The 19,451-nt window shown below is 36.3% G+C and overlaps 1 protein-coding gene across 6 annotated transcripts in view; it reads left to right on the forward strand.

The window, feature by feature from the left end:
• syne1 (spectrin repeat containing, nuclear envelope 1) overlaps positions 1–19,451 on the forward strand; it is a 244,378-nt gene that overhangs the window by 87,695 nt on the left and 137,232 nt on the right. For all 6 annotated transcript variants that reach the window (NM_001127037.2, XM_018093792.2, XM_018093789.2 and 3 more), the window contains exons 19-28: positions 7–150; positions 1,501–1,674; positions 2,687–2,845; positions 9,931–10,095; positions 11,118–11,252; positions 14,078–14,236; positions 14,935–15,143; positions 15,519–15,627; positions 16,735–16,899; positions 18,112–18,279. In NM_001127037.2, coding sequence (NP_001120509.2) covers positions 7–150; positions 1,501–1,674; positions 2,687–2,845; positions 9,931–10,095; positions 11,118–11,252; positions 14,078–14,236; positions 14,935–15,143; positions 15,519–15,627; positions 16,735–16,899; positions 18,112–18,279 — 1,587 coding nt within the window. The remainder of the gene's footprint in view (positions 1–6; positions 151–1,500; positions 1,675–2,686; positions 2,846–9,930; positions 10,096–11,117; positions 11,253–14,077; positions 14,237–14,934; positions 15,144–15,518; positions 15,628–16,734; positions 16,900–18,111; positions 18,280–19,451) is intronic.

The raw sequence follows: 19,451 nt of genomic DNA on the forward strand, positions 1-19,451 counted from the left end.
TTACAGGATATTAAACAGAAAATGCCAATAATAGAAGCTCAGTACAAATCGGTGACAAGAATGGCACAGCTACTAACAAAGGAATCCTCTCAGGCAGAAGCTAATGAAATGCTTTCAGCTGTATCAAGAATCAAGGATCAGTTAAACAAAGTAATATGTCTGATTATACTACTGCTTTCTCCATAGTTTTCATAATGTTGCTACCTTTCAGAGGAAGGAAGGTAAAATGTTTGTTTTGGGAGGCTACCAGCAAAGGCTTTCCATCGAAGAACATTTATATATATATATATATATATATATACATACAGGTATGGGATCCCTTATCTGGAAACCTGTTATCCAGAAAGTTCCAAATTACGGAAAGACCATCTCCCATAGACTCCATTACAAGCAAATAATTATAATTTTTTAAAATTATTTCCTTTTTCTCTGTAATTATAAAACTGTACCTTGTACTTGATCCCAACTAAGATATAATTATATCCTTATTGGAGGCAAAACAATCCTATTGGGTTTATTCAATAATTAAATGATTTGTAGCAGACTTAGGTTTTGGACATAAGTACATAAAGTACATAAAGATCCCTTATCCGGAAAACCCTGGGTCCCGAGCATTCTGGATAACAGGTCCCATATCTGTAAAGCCTCACAAAATCTTCATTATTGTCAGCATATGTTTGGCAGGCATGATTTTGACTTGGTAAAAGGGGTGGTTTACCTTTAAATTAACTAGTTAAATTAACTTTAAGTTTAAGTTAGGCATTTATATTCTGACAGAATTTGCAATTGGTCTTTAAGTTATTTTGCTCTTTGTTTAGCAGCCCCCCAGTTTGGTATTTCACCAACTCTAGCAACCAGGCAGTATGAACAAGAATATGAATAGGAGAGGGCTTGCATAGAAAGATAAAATAGTAGTAACAATAACAATAAAATTGTAGCCTCAAAAAGCAATATTGTTTTGGCTGCTGGGCTCAGTGATTTCCATTTGAAAGGTTAAAAGAGGCAGGCAAATGAATCAAAAACTATAAAGAATAAATTATGAAGACCAATTGCAAACCTGCTAGGAATAGGGTATCCTATAACATGCTAAAAGTTAACTGAAACGTGAATCACCCCTTTAAATGTTGGGGGGTTGTTTAAATCAAGGCAAATAGGAGAAGCGGTTTAAAGGAATGTGTGCAGGCAGCTTGTCTGTGCCCAAACTGTGCCCATTTTTTGATAAAACCTAAAAAAGTATGGGTCTAAAATACCCTGATTTTCCTGTATATAAGAAACTTTGATAGGTATGGTGATATAATAAATATTTTTGAAGTAATCTACTTATTTTTGAGTAAAAAAAGAATATACTTTGAGGCATTTGAGTTATTAAATACCAGTTTTCCTGAGAAATGATTTCAGTGCAGTAATCCTTTGATTCATGAGGCAATGTTATTTTGTTTTTCCTGTCCAAGAGTAAATAGTAATACACTAATATATGAAACTTCTTTCTCATACTTATAGATAAGGGAACACTACCCGCCATTACTTTATGAATCCCAGCAGCTGCTTACTCCACTTGGAGAATTTGAGGGCCACATGACAAATTTCTATGAGTGCCTAGAAAAAATCCACGGGATTATTTCTGTAGCAGACCTTGACATGCAGACAGCTTCAGTATTTAAACAGAAGCAACGGGTATGTATGATGCTGATCTAGCCTAAAGTAGTTTGTTAGTACAAGCAGTAACTTGCATTGTGTATTTATCATGAAAAAGATACCATGAAAATAGGGTTCTGAAAGACCTTTGTGAAGCCGGCGTAACCCAGTAGTAGTATAGTTGCAATCTCTCCTTATATTGCAGAGACAACCCCTATTTTTGACTCTCTGCTCCAGTAAACTTAGAAATGTTACAGTTTATTAAAGAGATACTGACACCTGAAATTAAACTGTCTTTTAAATATATCATAACAATGTCTTTAAAAGAGATTCATGCTTTTACCATAAAGCTGATAATCCTGATGCTTTTACATTACCTCTTAGTCAGCCCAAGTTCCTCTATAGGGGGCTGCCATATTGTGATACAGTAGTCCATATCAGAAGCTATAACTGACAGTTTGAGAAGGGACAGTCAGATTGCCAAAACATCAGGTTTAGGAACTTCAAGTAACAATTACTTACAAAAGCAAACCTAAAAAACAATCTACATGACTGTACTACCCTCACGGGTTTAAATGCCGGAGGATTCCCTACCAGTCATTTGAGCTGAAGATAAACTCAAGATAAACTCAAAAAAAGTCCAGTTGTTTTAGACTTAATTCTACTAAATACTGTATATCATGACCTGGATAAATGAGAATCTTCATAGATGATCTACAGTACATGACCTTTAAGTAACGTTTTCTGTAAATTCATATTTTGAAAAGCAGTTTTTTTCATGTCAGTATCACTTTAAGACTCATCAACTCTAGAGTAAACTGTCTTTCTAAAAAAAACCCACCCTGACACAAATCCTGCTTGTAGAGAGACAGTTTTTTGAGAAAGGGAAGATAAACTTCATTATTTTGGAAATGGTACCAAATGTTTAACTGATTATATTTAGAAAGATTCTTATTTGCATGAGATCAAGCTTATATTACATTTTCGTTTTCAGTACAAATAACATTTTAAGGATAATTGTCTTGGATAATGGATTATTTGTATATTGTAGGAGCTGCTTTCTTGTCAAGAGAGCTGCAAGAAAACTTTGATTATTATTGAGAAATATAGCCAGGCTGTCCACAAGGCTTTAACAATCAGTAAATCACTGCATCACTTTGATCGCTGCGTGCTACAGAAGAAGCTGACAGATGCTCAAGCTGCGTATCAGGTGATTTGCAGCCTACAATGATGTTTCTCATCTACCTTCATTTATAAGTGTATTTCCTTTCCTTTCAATGATTAATATTTCTGCTTGTGACTGCTTCACGCCATGCAAACGTCAGGTTTTCCCAGTCCAACACAGTTGTTTCTAGCTTCATGAGACATGATGCAGAACAGAGCAATAAGGGGACTTCATATGGCATAAAACCCTGTGCAGAAAATAATCTGTGCTATTAAAGAGTTTTAAAACACTGTGCGTATGCCTTTTTTCAACGCTCTTTATCCCAAGGTTTTTTTTTTAGAGAGATTCCGAATCAACTAAACTGGAATTTTGTGGGTCACCAGTTGTACTTGATGGACATATTGTTTTTTTTTTGGACCTTCATAACTATGTAATAGTGTATCTTACCTGTATTCAGCAGATTCATTCTTAAGAGTTTAATAGCTCTATTGATGGACTTGATTGGTCCTACAACATGTCTTAATCTTTAAAATGTTAAAGCAACTTTAAATGAATGTTATATTGAAGGCATAACTGTGTTTTTCTGTTGTGAACAATTCTAAACTCTCAACATGACTTGTTTTCCTTTCTTTCTTCCTTTTTAATGCACAATGCATTTTTGCCTTAGTTCTGTATTAGTGTAAGGTAATCTAGGTTAAGAAAATTATATTATAATACAGTTGTTACTGTTTATTTGATGCAAAATTAGGGCAGTTGAAAGTGCAACAAAACACAAAATATACATTTGTGCAGATTTCAATGTCTGTGCTTCTCACACAAAGTGGAAGATGCACATTTCAGATGACAATTCAGATGTTATTGTTGACATGAGGGATTGTAATCCTGATAATGTTAATACTAGGGCCCAATAATAAAGCTATAAAAACAACAGTCTGTCATTACTGAATCATTGTAAGTTAGAATTAGTAATGAATCTACTGTATAACACTGTAGGGAGTCTTAGGGGCTGATTTACTAACCCACGAATCCGACCCGAATTGGAAAAGTTCCGACTTGAAAACGAATATTTTGCGACTTTTTCGTATGTTTTGCGATTTTTTCGGATTCTGTACGAATTTTTCGGATCCAATACGATTTTTGCGTAAAAACGCGAGTTTTTCGTATCCATTACGAAAGTTGCGTAAAAAGTTGCGCATTTTGCGTAGCGTTAAAACTTACGCGAAAAGTTGCGCATTTTTCGTAGCGTTAAAACTTAACGCTACGAAAAATGCGCAACTTTTCACGTAAGTTTTAACGCTACGCAAAATGCGCAACTTTTTACGCAACTTTCGTAATGGATAGGAAAACTCGCGTTTTTACGCAAAAATCGTATTGGATCCGAAAAATTCGTAAAGAATCCGAAAAAATCGCAAAACATACGAAAAAATCGCAAAGTACCGATCATTACGAAAAAAACGCAATCGGACTCCATTCGACCCGTTCGTGGGTAAGTAAATCAGCCCCTAAGTCTAGGGGTCGTAGCCTAGGTCCTAGTGCAATAACACTCTCTGCATTATAGGAGCCGAAATTCTGATGTAGAAATCAGAACTTCGGCTCTTTAAGTTACCAGGAGTGGCTTTTTGCCGCCCCTGGTAACTTGCCGGGTGCTGCTGCCTGAGGCACGTTTCCAAACTCGCTTTATGGCAGCAGCGCCCCCGATAATGAATAAATAGAAACAGAAGTTCAGTGGTTAATCAGTTTTGCGATACTCATTGGCACTGTATGTAAAACTTAATAATACATTTTTGGCTTATTTATCAATTTTTTAATTTTGTGAATTTGAGTTTGTTTCTAAATTGAATAAACTTGCATATCGAATGCTTGCTTATTTATTTAGGAAAGCACATTCAAGTAAAAAACTCAAATACCTCAAATTTTTGGATTGAAGTTTAATAATATGACTTGGCCTAGGCCAACTCCCATTGACTTCTGTAAAAACTCTTAATCTTTTAGATGTTGAAATTTTAGATTCAAAGTTTTTGCACTTAACAAATACCAGACATTCAAGGTTTTTTAAATATTTTTAGCACAAAAAAACCCTTTAAATCTTGAAACAAATCAAACCCAAACGTCAGTGAAAGTTTACACTCAGTGTTTCATCTACTGTTTTATGACCAGTAGCACATTAGGTTAAACAATACAATACAATATAATGCTCAATGGTGCTGCAGGTTAAACTCAGCACTTACTCTACCATATAGGGCAAATAAATCATAGAGAACGTATTTCTACTCAATTTTAAATATGATGTATGAATATATTAGAATATAAAGGAACAAAATTATGTTGGATCAACATAAGTTATCAAAATATTTTTAAAATTCACTGAAAAATGATTTACAAATTGTGCAAAAAACAGCTGTAAAAGTTGCAATTTATATACTTTGTTTTCTAGCCTTTTTGACTTCCCATTCTAATGACACATTATCTTATGACACGCTTTTACAGATCAAAATATATTTGAAGGTAAATGTTCTGTTTTATGAGACTCCACTGCTGTAGAGTCTTCATCAGTTGTCAAAGCCGCTGATTAAGAAGCCTACACAGCTTTGAAGTTTATGCAACAGAATATGCTGATTTATTTTGATTTAGCAGCACAGCCAGTCTTTGAACGCATTTTAATCTGCAACATATTTGCTCGTAGTGACAGTAACTTGCTTTGCATAAAATACAGCCAGAGAATTACTTTATTAATCATGAAACTATATAATATGGTCTTAGTTAAATGCTGGGTTATCCAGGTCATTCCAATTAATTGTAATTATTATTATTACTGTAATTGTCATTATCTGGAAACTCGTTATCCAGAAAGTTCCAAATTATGGAAAGGCCGTCTCCTATAGACTCCATTATAAGCAAATAATTTGCAGCATGAAAAATGTTCTGGGGGGGGGGTTGGTCTAAGGGCTGTGGTTGGTTTATTGATATCCCTGTGTGGACTGGCAGACAACAGGGGTCTTTATGCCTCCAAGACTTTCCTCCAGGTCAAAAATTTAAAAATGAACACCTACTTTGAGGCCACTAGGAACAACATCCAATTGGTTTGTGAGCAGCATGATGCTACTGAGACAATCTGTGATTGCTGTTCATTTATTATTATTTGCAGTTTTTAACCTATTTGATTTTCGCTCAGCATCTTTTCAGTATTGAATTTTAACAGCTGGCTGCGAGGGTCCAATTCAACCTAGCAACCAGGCAGTAGTTTAGGAGAGATTCAGCAAGGGGCTGATATGTTACGATAGATGAAATAATCAAATTTGCACAATTAATGAACAACCAATATCCATTTTACATAGATATCGGTTGGTACTCTCTGACCACCATACACATACTGAATATTGTACAAAACTGTAATGATTTATCAGTGTAATTTTGGCCAGCTTCAACAATGAAACCCAACTTGTCTTTTCAAAGAGAGTGATAGTTTTTCAGCAATTTCTAATATGAGGGTAGGTGGATTAACAGTGTTTGCGGCAATCCAACAAGTCTGGTTCCTGAAAATATATGCACTTTCATTTCTTCAGAGACTGGCATTGGGAACAGAAAGCTTATCAGTGTATTTTAATTCTTATATTACTATATAGAGATTGCATATTGTAACAAGCCCATTCTAAAACTATACATATTACAACATATTCTAAAGGTCAACTATACAAATGTTCAGAGACTTGACCAAGAAATGCAACCAATGAGTTATTATTAAGTAGAGCAAACCTTGCCCCTGTTATGAAGTAGTACAGATATGTTTTTAGAGTACTATGAAAACTAACTTTGGAAAAGAAACTATAGTGTTATTTGAGTGCAAATCAAAAGCAGAGGTCCCTCCAAAAACAAACATGATTTAAATGTTGCAACACACTTTATTTTCCGGTTTTTCATCATTGTATAATGTTTTTCATCACATAAAAATGACACAGACTGATGATCATGATCTCAAGTCTATTTCACATGTGTTTTGAATGTAAGTCGCACACTGATGGTTATGCTGAAATAGGGACAACCAATAGAAAGTAAGTAAGTTACTGTATGGAGAAACATGAACTAAGTAAGCTGCTCTGTTGTAAAGAAACCATGTGCTCCAGCATCTGGATTGTATTCAGGTGGGTGCTTCAATAGTGTTGATTCTTGTTATTTTATGTGCAGGTTTCTTACCAAAATGTAATTGTGTTTCACAATGAGAAATTGTCTCTTTTTTTGTTTCAACTTTATGCCATGTTCTGCATTGTGTCTCATGTTAAAATGTGTAAAGTTGACCCCCATAATTTCCTTTTAATGAGATTGTTCATTTCTTTGTGTTGGACACTTGTAAGTTTGTAAATATTATGTATTGAGCATTGTACAGTTATTAGTGTGAAGCAGATTTAAATTTGTTTTATGTGGCTGTCTTTTGTAAGTTTACAAATCATTTTTTGTTTGCAAGAACCTTTTTTTGCTTATGGTAAAATGTGGTACATTTAAAAAAAAAAAATTAATAAAATAGGTTGTTTGCTGGAACTAGATAAATAGACAGTCTCAAGAATACATGGAAAGTACAGTCATGTCCAAGAATATTGGCACCTTTGCACAACTCTAAAATAAACTGATCTAATGCAAAATAAGTTTGAAGTTCACAAAACCAGATATTCACAATTCCTTGTTATTTAAATTAAGATTACAGAACTTCTTCCATTCGTATCTTAACATACCCTTTCAGGTTTGAAAAGAAACGTAGTTACAAAAATGGACCCCCTTGCCTTAATTTGGTGGCACACCCTTTGGAAAAAGTAAATTAAATGAAGCATAGGGACAAATTATATTTCTACATCTACTCACAGTCTGGACACTTTGGACCACTCTTCTATTGCAAAATTCTGAATATCTCCCAGGTTTGAACAACGCCTTCCTCAGTTTTCATATCTCTCCGCAAGTGTTCAATGGTGTTTAGATCAAAACTTATTCCTGGCAACTTCAGAACAATCCAGCATTTTGTCTTTTTGGATGTTTATGAATTGTTCTTCAGGTTAGTGTATTGCTGGCAGACCCCTAAATTGCAACATAGTCCCAGGTTTCTAACCCTCAGTTTAATCTTGTGCCTTTGTAATTTCTTGCTCAATGCACAGACCCAAGGTACCCAGTTTGAAGTGCACCAAAGCATCCCAAAAAATCAGCAAACCTCTGAAGGATTAATTGCTTCTTCTGTAAAGAAAGCAAGAGTGCTTTACCAAAAAGCTCTACTATCATCTGTCCACTTTCTTCCAGAAAGATATTGGAACACAGCAGATTAAGTAATGACAGACTGTTGTGTTAATAACTTTATCATTGGGCCTTAGTATTATCATTATCAGGATTACAATCCTTTATGATGAAAAATGCACTTGTGATCATGCAACTTTTTGTGCAGTCTTTGCGCAGATTGGTACATACATGTAAAGTTGCCCCTTGCAGTTATGTATAGTAACACTCAACACTGTCTTTACCTAGCCTTCTTAAAAGGAGAAAGTTACAATCACTGGGGGACACCAAAATGTTAGGCCCCCTCCAGTGATTGAAATCGCTTACCTGTGATTACTGGTACTGTGAAATGAGAAGGAAGGAAGAAGATCACTTGTCTGCATTTACCCCAGGCTGATGCAGTTTTCTCTTAACAGGAGCACTAGCCGGGGTTTCAGGTAAGCGATTACAATCACTGGGCACCCCCTTGTGTTTTAGCCTTTGCATCTCATTTAAAAATTGTGCAGTAGTCTGTTTATTGACGCAAGGCAATCGGGAGTTAATACAGCCTCAGAAGTTGGCAGCAGTTTGAAGGTTGCTACCGTTGCCTTGTGCCTAAAGAATCATGCCAAGTGCCAGATGTGACACCATCCAAATCATCGGTGCAACCACATCTAATTCATGTTGAACAGAGACGCAAGTTCCCTAATTCCCATTGACTGCAGTATCATTAAGTGCATCGTCCCCTTGCAGATGCAATTATTATTATTATGCCCACATCTGCATTGTGAGCATAAAACATGGCAGTTACATCTGAACTTGCACTTCCCACACTGCACTTGTGGTAAGTAAATTACCCTTATTGATAAGGGTTAATACCAAAGGATTATTATTTTCAAAAATGTGCAAAGGCGACAATATTTTTTATATACTATATACAGTCATGTCTAACCAAGTGGAGATCCTTATCTTAGCTTCCTCATTTACAGCAACGGACTGGGGTGCCAGGGGCCCACCAGAAACTTCCGACTGTGGGCCCACTTTCAAGTTTTACTTCACTCTTCACTCACCTTCCTCATTCTCTTAATCATTTCTATGCAGTGCCGTTGAGGCCACCCACATTCTTCGCCCCCTACTACTCCCCCCGCTCATGTAAAAATGAGGAATGACTATAGTATAGTATCTGACTGCATATTAAAATATCCATTTTTTTTGCATATATATGGAAAAATAGAAGCCAAGATGTAAGACAGTGATAAACCTAGCTGAAGCAAATAAAGGCATTTTCTTTAGCTTTAGCTATACCATATATATCTGGTAGCATAAAATTAATACATTATATAGTTTCTTTGGCTTCAGTTCTATATAACATATGATAATTAGCTCTATAGTGACTCTTTATACTGGTATCACCCAAGGACATAAATTAATCAGTAGCCAGTGAGCCACTTCTTTGGATTGTACCTACTTAAGAATTTAGGTGGCAGATTTCAGCTGCCAATTTAAAGCGATTTAGCAGCTTATCTGCCTGTGTGTGAGCACCCCGACGAGCCAGCCCAACCAATATCTGGCCTAAAATTGGGCAGATCTTGATCGGACAGGTTTGATTTTCTGTCGGATCGGGGACCACAACTGCTCATTGATGTGGTCCTCGGTTGATGGCGACCTCACTACATGAGCGAATCTTACTGTATATGGTCACCTTTACTCTTTTTGTGGTTTCTGTATAAAGAATAGGTTTGGTACTAAGAAAGCTTTCAGAAGAAACATTTATAGTTATTTAAAGCTTTTGTGAAACAAATTCAGAGGCTTTGATGTTTCTGCCTAATCCTAGCGGAAATATAGACTTCATATAAAAGCAAAGTGAAAATAAACAAACAATATTTTGTTTTATGCCTAAGAATGCCCTAAAGAAGACAACAGAATGGAGGAAAAAAGTAGATACCGGTAATATGATGATGAAGAATTTTGAAGAGTCCAGAGCAGAACTTGAGAAAGTTTTAAAAACAGCTGAAATGTACTTCAAAGAGACAGGAAACCCCTCTGATCTCCTTAAGAAACATACTGTAAGTACCTATGTACACATCAATAGTAATATAAATAGTAATAATAATAATATAAAACTTGGTATATTTTAGTAATGGTTATTGCTGTTTGTATAGAACACTGCTCTCTTGAACTAAACATAAAGCCCTTGATTTGTTCTAATTTATTAACCTTATTACTCAATGTTATTTACTATTTATGTAGAGAGGGACAATTAATATTATAATGATACTTGAGAAGAGAACAGGAAGGATATGTGAAAATGTAGCGAGTTATATTTTTAAACATTTTGCAATTGGTCTGCATTTTTTATAATTTGAATTATTATTTTTTATTATTTGAATTATTATTTTTTATTATTTGAATTGTTATTTAGTTTTTTGAATTATTAGATCTTGTTCAACACTCTAGTGTGGAATTTCAGCACCTATCTGATTGCTTGGGTCTTAATTACCCTAGTAACCAGGTAGTGGTTTGAATGAAAGACTGGACTATGAATAGGAGAGGGCCTGAATAGAAAGATAAGTAATAGAAAGTAGCAATAACAATATTATCTGCTGGGTAATATTCCAACTGTTTGAAAGATGGAAAGATTCAGAATAAGAAGGCAAATAATTCAGAAACAATACAAAATAACAAATGGAAACCAATTGAAACTGTTCTCAAAGGATTGTGCTCTAACATCACTTGTCCCTTCATGTTGTCCTTATAGACCTGAGGACAGGAGGGTGGGGGGGTGCCATAGGAAATAAAAAAAGGGATCATTTATTCTATTTTAGCACATGCACAGAAGCATAGAAAAACATTTGGAATCATTGTGTGCCTGTGGAGGTCTCTACTTTACCCATGTCTGGGGTGTTGTAAAAAAATATAAAAGTACATCAGTCCCATCTGACTCCATTTTTTATATCTTGATGGGGGGATCCTTATAAAAAAAATATGATGTCTCTGGGTGAACCATTGTGTACAAAACAAGCTATATGCATATCTTGATGCAATCCTTTTGCCAAGAATGATTAAATCTGTTCATTGTTAATCCTAGGAATTTTTTGGACAGTTGGATCAGAAGGTACTAAACGCTTTTTTGAAAGCTTGTGATGAGCTTACGGATATCCTTCCAGAAGAAGACCAGCAGCCACTGCAAGACACTGTTAGGAAACTTCACAAACAATGGAAGGTGTGTGTTGCAGTCTTCAGTTTCCTAACAAATCATTCAAATTGTTCTGTAGTGCAAGAAACATCTAATTTTATTTATAGTGGAGACAAAAAATCTATCCAACCTGTGTACTTCTATGTGTGTGTGCTCAGGCAGAAGCGCCCCAGTTACCAGGGGTGGCAAAAAGCTGCTCCTGGTAACTTTAAGAGCCGAATTTCCGTTTTTTAAACCGGAAATTCGGCTCTTCTAGTGCAGAGAGCGCAATTGTGCTCTCTGCACTAGCGATCTCACCGCCCCCGGACCCGCTCCTGCGCTCAGAAGGTAAGCGCTGGGGAGCTGGGGGGGGTGGCATAGAGGAGCCGCCTCAGGCGGGGATATGTCCAGAATCGCCCCTGTGTGTGCTCTTACCTTTTCTGTGCCGGTGGGTGTCCAGGGGGCTGTAAAACTAGCGCAGAGAGTACAATTTCTAAAAATTTGCCTCTTAAAATTACCAGGAGTGGCTTTTTTCCCATATTCTCCATTTTAATCAAATAATTCAAATCTTTATAATTATTTCTCTTTAATAATAAAAAATTAACATGTACTTGATCCTAGATAAGATATAATTAATCCTTATTGGTGGCAAAACAATCCTGTTGAGCTTAGTTAATGTTTAACTTTTGGCATTTCTAAAGATTGGGCAGATTTGCACCTGGGCAGTAACAAAGAGCAACCAGTTAGTGATTAGCCCCATTCATCTAGCTGCAGGTTGAGCAGTAAAAGGCAAATACCTGGTTGCCACGGGTTACTGTCCAGGTGCAATTTGCCCAGTTTTCATAAATGAGTTTTTAATGCTCACCAGCATAACTGGCATCCTAATTATGATCATCACATCTCTGCATTGGTAGAATAAAAATACTCAGAACCACTTCTCTTCTGGACTGTCTGACCCATTATTTTCAGAATGCTCACAGTTGCCTATTGTAATTTCTCACACCTATATCAGCTTGTGATACTCATAAATATGTGTAAATGCATATAAAAACCTTTGGCACCACTACTGGGCACTGGCATAAGGTAGTCCTTCCTTTGCTCATTCTGCATTCCCAAGACTAACTAAATCAGTGAGTCCCAACAGCTATCGATTTAGATCCATTTCCTGGGTTCTGAAGTATGCTTTTTAGACTTCCAAAATATATATTCACCAAAGAAAGATTTGTTTAGGAATATGTGTGTATATACTGTATATATATATATATATATATATATGTGTGTGTCAAAATGCACACCCATACATAAAAAGCTGTATAATAGTAGTCATTGCAAATCAAACATGAAACCCCAAATTGTTTTTATTAAAACATCTATACCTGTTATAAATGTGTTTTAAAAATCTGAGTTGTCGATAATATATTGCCTGCTTTGCCTCTATGCCTTAGAGGTGGGATGATAAATTACTTTAATTTTCACTGGTCAATCTCCTCATGGTCTGTAACTGTGTAGCCTGTGCAAGGACATGGGCATCAGGTTCCCCATTCTGGCACTTACTCAAGATTTTGGGGTGATACAAAACTTGCATTAATAATAGTGGCCACAAAATTGCACCTGCCTGCTTGCTGTGATTGTGTAATTCCAGAACTTATGAAAACAAAATGTAAGTAATTTTATAATGTAAGTAAGGTAAATTTTGCTCATCTTACATATTAGAAAATTATTTGGGATTATTTTTTTGGTGACAAGCTCCTTTTAAAATTGTCTATTGTTTTTTCTTTAGAGATATCTTTAATAAATATAATTTAGCCTCAGATTTCAATAAATAAGTCTCTAGATATAGAGTACAGCTCAAATGTGCATGTGTTTCAAGATTATCCACCCTTTCCCCCTCTACATACAGCACCATTTCTATTGCTCATGCTCTGTAAATATTTTGAGTGTTACAAATCACATTAAACAATAATTCATGTTTGTTTGTACAAGACCCAATCAGAGGCAGAAAAATACGTTTGTATTATCTGGCTCCCTCAGGACACTATTAAGATTAATAGGAAAGGTATAACAGTGTCCAAATAAAATAAGCTATATTGGTTGTTACAGCATGTGATTTCATGCACCATGTTGCCTCTGGCAGGCCCATACCAAGACCATGACTTGCCAGACAGCAATATCAGTTTTTATCTGCAACCTATCTGCCCCAGCTAAGAGTAAGAACCCACTGAGTGGTTCAGTTGTCCACGATAGATCTCTGTGACAAACCACTCCGAAAAGGCTTTCCGCTGGTGGAAAGCCTTCGAATTACTTTAGTAATTTTAAGTTGTGCAAAGTTTCCTCCTGCAGACAACGTCACACAACTTCAGAAAAAGAATCGTTGCGAATGGCTTTCCACCGGTGACTTCTATTGGTGGAAAGCCTTTCCAGAGAGGTATGTCACCTGCGATAGCAGAGATCTATGGTAGACGACTGAACTGCTTCCGTGGGTTCTTACCCCAAGGGGGATTTACAGATATAATACTTTAAATGCAATTACCTAACCCAATTTAGGTGCTTTTCGGCATATCTGAAATGATTTGCACTTCTCCCAGACTGTCATCCTATTTTTATCTCTATTTTCTATTTTGGTGCCTTTAACTACAGGAACTAAAGGAAATTTGACCCTTCTGGCCTCACGTTATTTAATCTTTATGTGCCTTATTCTGTGAGCAGCAAAGCATGGGTGGTGAGGACTATTTAATAATAAAGATAATAACTGAATTATTATAAAAGTCAAAGCTATCACACAGCAGGAATTTCCAGCTGAGTGCTTTGGGTCACTGATACTGTTTTAAACACGGAATTGAGAGGTATTAAATGTCTCTGATATATCTTCAAAGGACCTGCAGAGTGAAGCACCGTATCATTTGCTGCATTTGAAAATTGAATTGGAAAAGAACAGGATTTTAACAACGGTGGAAGAGAGTAAAGTGGAGCTTGCTCGAGAGAACAAGATGTTACCAATAGAAGGCAGCGAGAAGATAATAAGAGAACATCGGGTACGTGTTCCTTGACACCCACTTTTTTATCAGGACGACATGAGAGAATTACTGTAAATATATTTTTAAAACTCATGGTCTATGACAGAACTGGCAAGCAATCAGTTGCAAAGAGAAGACTTACATTTAAACCTTTTCTCATCTCCTTCTACTCACCCCTAGTCATTTGAATGGGTCTCACATTAAAAGACTTATTTAAGGGTCACTATAACATAACTTATTCATTTTCTTAACATTTGCTTTGTGGTTTTTCTAATACAATTTTTGAGTATTACATTTCTTAAAATTTTGCGCTTGTTTTGTTTCTTGAAGCGACTATGGTGATATTACTGCTCAGCTTGTGGTTTTAACCATGCTTATGCAGCCCATATCTGTGGCTGGCCACAAACTTCCTTTTCATCTCCCACACTACTCCACTGCAGTATAATGCCAATACAAGCATCCAGTAAGTGTGTGTGTCTGCTAATTCTGGGCCGTGGTATGTGGCAATTAGCCATCTCCATAGCACTGACAGCAACTTTGTTTTTCTCATTAGCCCATTAATACATGCCACCATAGTTATTCCATTGAGTAAGCACTATTTTGCAGAAACATTTGAGATTTCATAGTATCCCTTTAAATATACATTTGTTTCCACTGTAACTTTTTCTATTTTAAACACTGTCTTTGAGCTCTTGCTGCCCCTTTTTGCATTGCAGACATTTTTTAGCGAGAAGGGATTTTACCATCTGTGTGAAAAAAGATTACATTTAATTGAAGAGCTGTGTTTGAAACTTCGTGACCGAGACCCGGTGAAAGGGGTACTTGAATCTAGCAAAACAGCAGTGCGGGATATAAACTCCCAGATTGAAAGCACCCATCTCAAGCTTATGGAACACCCAGATAAATGGAAGGATTTTAGGAGCAGGTACAGTGGTCACGTATTAAATTAGATTTCGCAAACCCACCCACCCACGCACACAACTCTCAGTAGCCATATGAAATGTAGTTACCATGGTAACCCCATGTAGTTAAAGCAACCTACGTATTTAATAGTTCCTATGGTTTTCAGAAGCTGTGTATTTGTGTGATTTAGCATCTATGACCTTATAAACAACATAAAAAAGCCAATTAGCCAAAAGCCAAAAAAGTGGCTTTTTTTTTTTTTTTTAAATGCTGCACAGATGAAAATATTTGCACACCAAATTTTTGAGGTAACACTGATCGTTGTCGTTATTTGGATCTGATTAGAACCCTAAAATAACCTATTACCTATATGCTGCCTTTGATTATTTCATTCCAGATTTAGTGAATTGTCAGGCTGGCTCATAGAGAAAGAAAAGCAGCTGAAAAAGATCAGAAGCAGCGCAACTGATTCCACAAGATATGGACAATTCAAGGATTTGGTTGAGGTGAGAATGATTTATTCTGGAAAAATTAATTTAACAGAAGGAATGTTCTTCTTTTCCAGATTTTTTCAAACACATTGTTTTGTTTAGTTGTAGTTTTTCATCAATTTGGAACTGGCTGCTTAACAATTTGTATTCAATAGTGATGAGCGGATTTTTTCGGCAGGCATGGATCCGCAGCAAAACTCTGCATTTTGCCATTGGAGAAAAAACATCTATTGACTTTAATGTATTAGAAATGAGAAAAAATGTGCTCATAAGAAAAAATTGTCTTATGAAAGAAACAATTGTTGCACATAAAAAAAAATGTCGCCTATTAACTTCAATGCATTTCATGCATTTTTTTTATTGTTCCTTCTGCTTTCTTTCTGTTTCTGATTTATTTATTTCCTGGTATTTATACATCATTCATATCAGCCCCTGCCCAGAGGAGCTTACAGTCCAAGGTCCTAATCACATTTGCACACACTATTGTCAGTTTAGTCATGTATGTTTTTGGAGTGTGGGAGGAAACAGGAATACAGACAGGAATACAGAAGAAACCCACACAGACATGGGAGGAACGCACAACGGGAAAGAACATGCAAACATCTTGCAGATAGTGTTCTGGCTGGGATTAAACTCAGGACCCCATCACTGCAAGGCATAAGTGCTGCTGCTTCTTTGCCTCTTTTTTTGTACCCCAACAAAATTAAAAATGGGACCTTGACATTTCTTAAATTCCTAGACCTGCTGTTGGTTGCCTGAATAGTGTTAGGGTAACTTTGAAAAAAATGAATTGTAGCTCATTAAAAGAAAGGATCTTTATAAACCTCTTTACTCACTATTTTAGAGTGACTCGTCTTTTCCCATACTAAACTTTACTTTTTTCCTTGCTCCTCACTGTTTTTCTTGTTCCTACACTGCTGCTCTGTACTTATTAACCGTCTTTACATTCCGTGCTTAAATAACAATTAACAACTGCACTCTAATATATTTGGTAGGTTACAGTTTTGGCCCAAGAACACTTACCATATAGCAGTCTAAAACAAAGATGTTCTGAAACAAAAATACTAAAAATTGTAAAACTCAGAAAAACATATGTCTCATAAATGTGCAATGGTGTTTTAGGAAATCAGACGAGATGTGACGAAGCAAGAAGATACACTGAAATTTCTGAAAGACAAGATCACTGCACTCTCTGACATTTCCGTGGAGGCAGAAGTAACTAAGCAGAACAAAGAACTAGCCAGAATTTCAGCTGATTTCAAAGAATTCTTAGAACACCTTGCTGAGGTAAAATACTAGACAAAGACAACTCTGGGTACTTACCCACATTTCTGTGCAGGGGTGAAACCAACACTGTGCGCAAAACATAGACATATAGCTGGTCTTTATTTTTCATGTTATTATTTTATTATTATTATTTTTTCCTTTATGTTCTGCCTTTCTACAACTTGGAATTTAGTTTGGTTGCTGCTGTCAGTGGCTCTAGCAACCACAAAACAATGTAGTTGTGTAGCCACTTACATTTCTGTATCGGCCCTCTCCTGATCATATTCCAATTTGTCATCCAGATCAATACTAGAGACAACAACCAGTTAGATGTTTAAATTTGGGAGGTGCAGAAGCAACAGATAAGATCAACATTGATCAATATGAAGCATAAAAGGATCTAGACCACCTTGTATATTATACTGAACTTTGTTTTAAGGTAGATTGCAACCAGTGTTGGACTGGCCACTAGGATACCAGGAAAACTTCCAGTGGGTCCAGGTGTCAGTGGGCCCTCTTGCTCACCCAGCCATTTGTTTTGTATGCTTATACAGTGGTTACATCTATATGAGAACAAAATAAAGAAATGGAAGGAAGCATAGATAACAATGTGTACAGAGTAGTAATTGTGAAAATAAAGAAGGTTAGTGAAGAGAAAAGTCAAAATTGTTGGTAAAGTGAGCCCATAATCTATGGTTTTCTGTTGGGCGCCTGGCACCACAGTCCGGCACTGATTGCATCTGTTATAATGCAAGTATAGATAGCTCCTATGTTACAGAGCTAAGGCATAGCAGACTGCTCTCCATAATCAGTGGTCAAATCAAAATCAAATCTAATCAAGCAAACACGTTAATGCTGTTAGGGAGAACCCTTTCAAGTGATTTTTAGGCCAACTAGCAACTGCTCTTCAGTCACTTTTGTCAAACAACTTGAGCCATTCCCTTTCAACATGGAATACAATTTAGGTTAAAGAAGCAAAGTATTATAAAGTAAAATATCCCCAGTGTTATAACATAAATATAGAATTCTATAAAATAGAATTTGAGTAATGAAAATTGGACACTGATTTATAAAACCCATTAAAACTTGGCAGTGTTGGATATGTAAGGCTACTAAAAGTTAAATTGTTAAGATGATTGCAGTAATGCTATTTGTGTTCAAACAACATTGTATGTTTAATTTTGGCCAGAAAATATATAATTCAGTAAACATATTATGTATTTTAATTAACAGATTGAGAAACTTTTGAGCACTGTCAGAGATTTTGTACAGTGCAAAGAACAAGTGCAAACTGTTCTCAGCCAGTTAATTACAAGCACCAGAGATGCCCAGTCTGAAGCAGAAAAGATACTGGATACAGAAAGCTTTACTGAGGCTCAGGAGTTGCTTCTTCTTTACCAGGTAAGGATTTTTTCCATGACCTGTCCATCCTATTATATTACTGGCATGTATCTGTCTGAGTGTCCACCGTATGGTCACATTGATTTTTTTTTAATGTCAAGTGGTTTACCCTCAAGTCTTGTGCCATTCTATCTATGGTGTTGCTAGCCAGGAGGGGACACCAGGGGCAAATTGTCTACTTTAGTTAATTATTGACTTTAGAAAGACCAAGACTTTAAACTCAGCATTGATGGTGTCACAGTAGAGAGAGTGAAGAGCACTAAGTTCCTCGGTGTTCATATCACAGAGGGCCTGTCCTGGACCATAAACATCAACTCACTGACAAAAAGAGCCCAGCAGTGTCTGCACTTCCTGCGACGACTGAAGCACCTCCCCAAACCCATCCTTAACATCTTCTATAGAGGCACCATAGAGAGCGTCCTGACCAGCTGTATAACAGTTTGGTACGGAAACTGCCACGCCTCCGACCGCAGAGCCCTTCAGGGGATTGTGCGGACTGCTGAGCGCATCATCAGCAACTCTCTACCCAGTTTGCAGGATATTTACACCTCACGCTGCCTTCGTAAAGCCATTAGCGTTTTTTATGGTTGACCCCTACCATCCTTCCCACCAATTGTTTACTCCTCTTCCATCTGGAAGACGGCTCCGCTTCATCAAGAGCAAGTCTGCGAGATTGTGCAATAGTTTCTTTCCCCAAGCAGTCCCGCTCCTGAACACTATGCTGCCCTCCTCCACACTAGATTCTTTACTTCACACCTTTTCTGGACTACATAACACTATATAATATTGTATATAACACTTTTCTTTTATTTAATATAGTTATAAGTGTGTATGTTTACATTCATAATTATTTGAATATTATCAAATTTTTGCACAAACTTGCATATTGCACATTTATTGTATTGCATAATTGAAAGGAAAACAAAAAAAAAAACAAAAAAACACAATGTTTATAATGCTGCTTACCCCTCTCCAATAATTGTAATATTGCACTATTTTTGTACTGCACTGCTTATTCATTTAGTCATTTTACCTTACCACTGCACTGATTTTGTGTTGCACAGTTCTGTGCTGGAATTTTTTTTTTTTTATTTTATTTTATTTTCTATTATTATAGTAATTATAGTTATGTATTGCACCTTTTTGATCCAGGAGGACGATATTTCGTCCCA

Source organism: Xenopus tropicalis, chromosome 5 (genome assembly GCF_000004195.4).
Source record: "Xenopus tropicalis strain Nigerian chromosome 5, UCB_Xtro_10.0, whole genome shotgun sequence".
NCBI lineage: Eukaryota > Metazoa > Chordata > Amphibia > Anura > Pipidae > Xenopus > Xenopus tropicalis.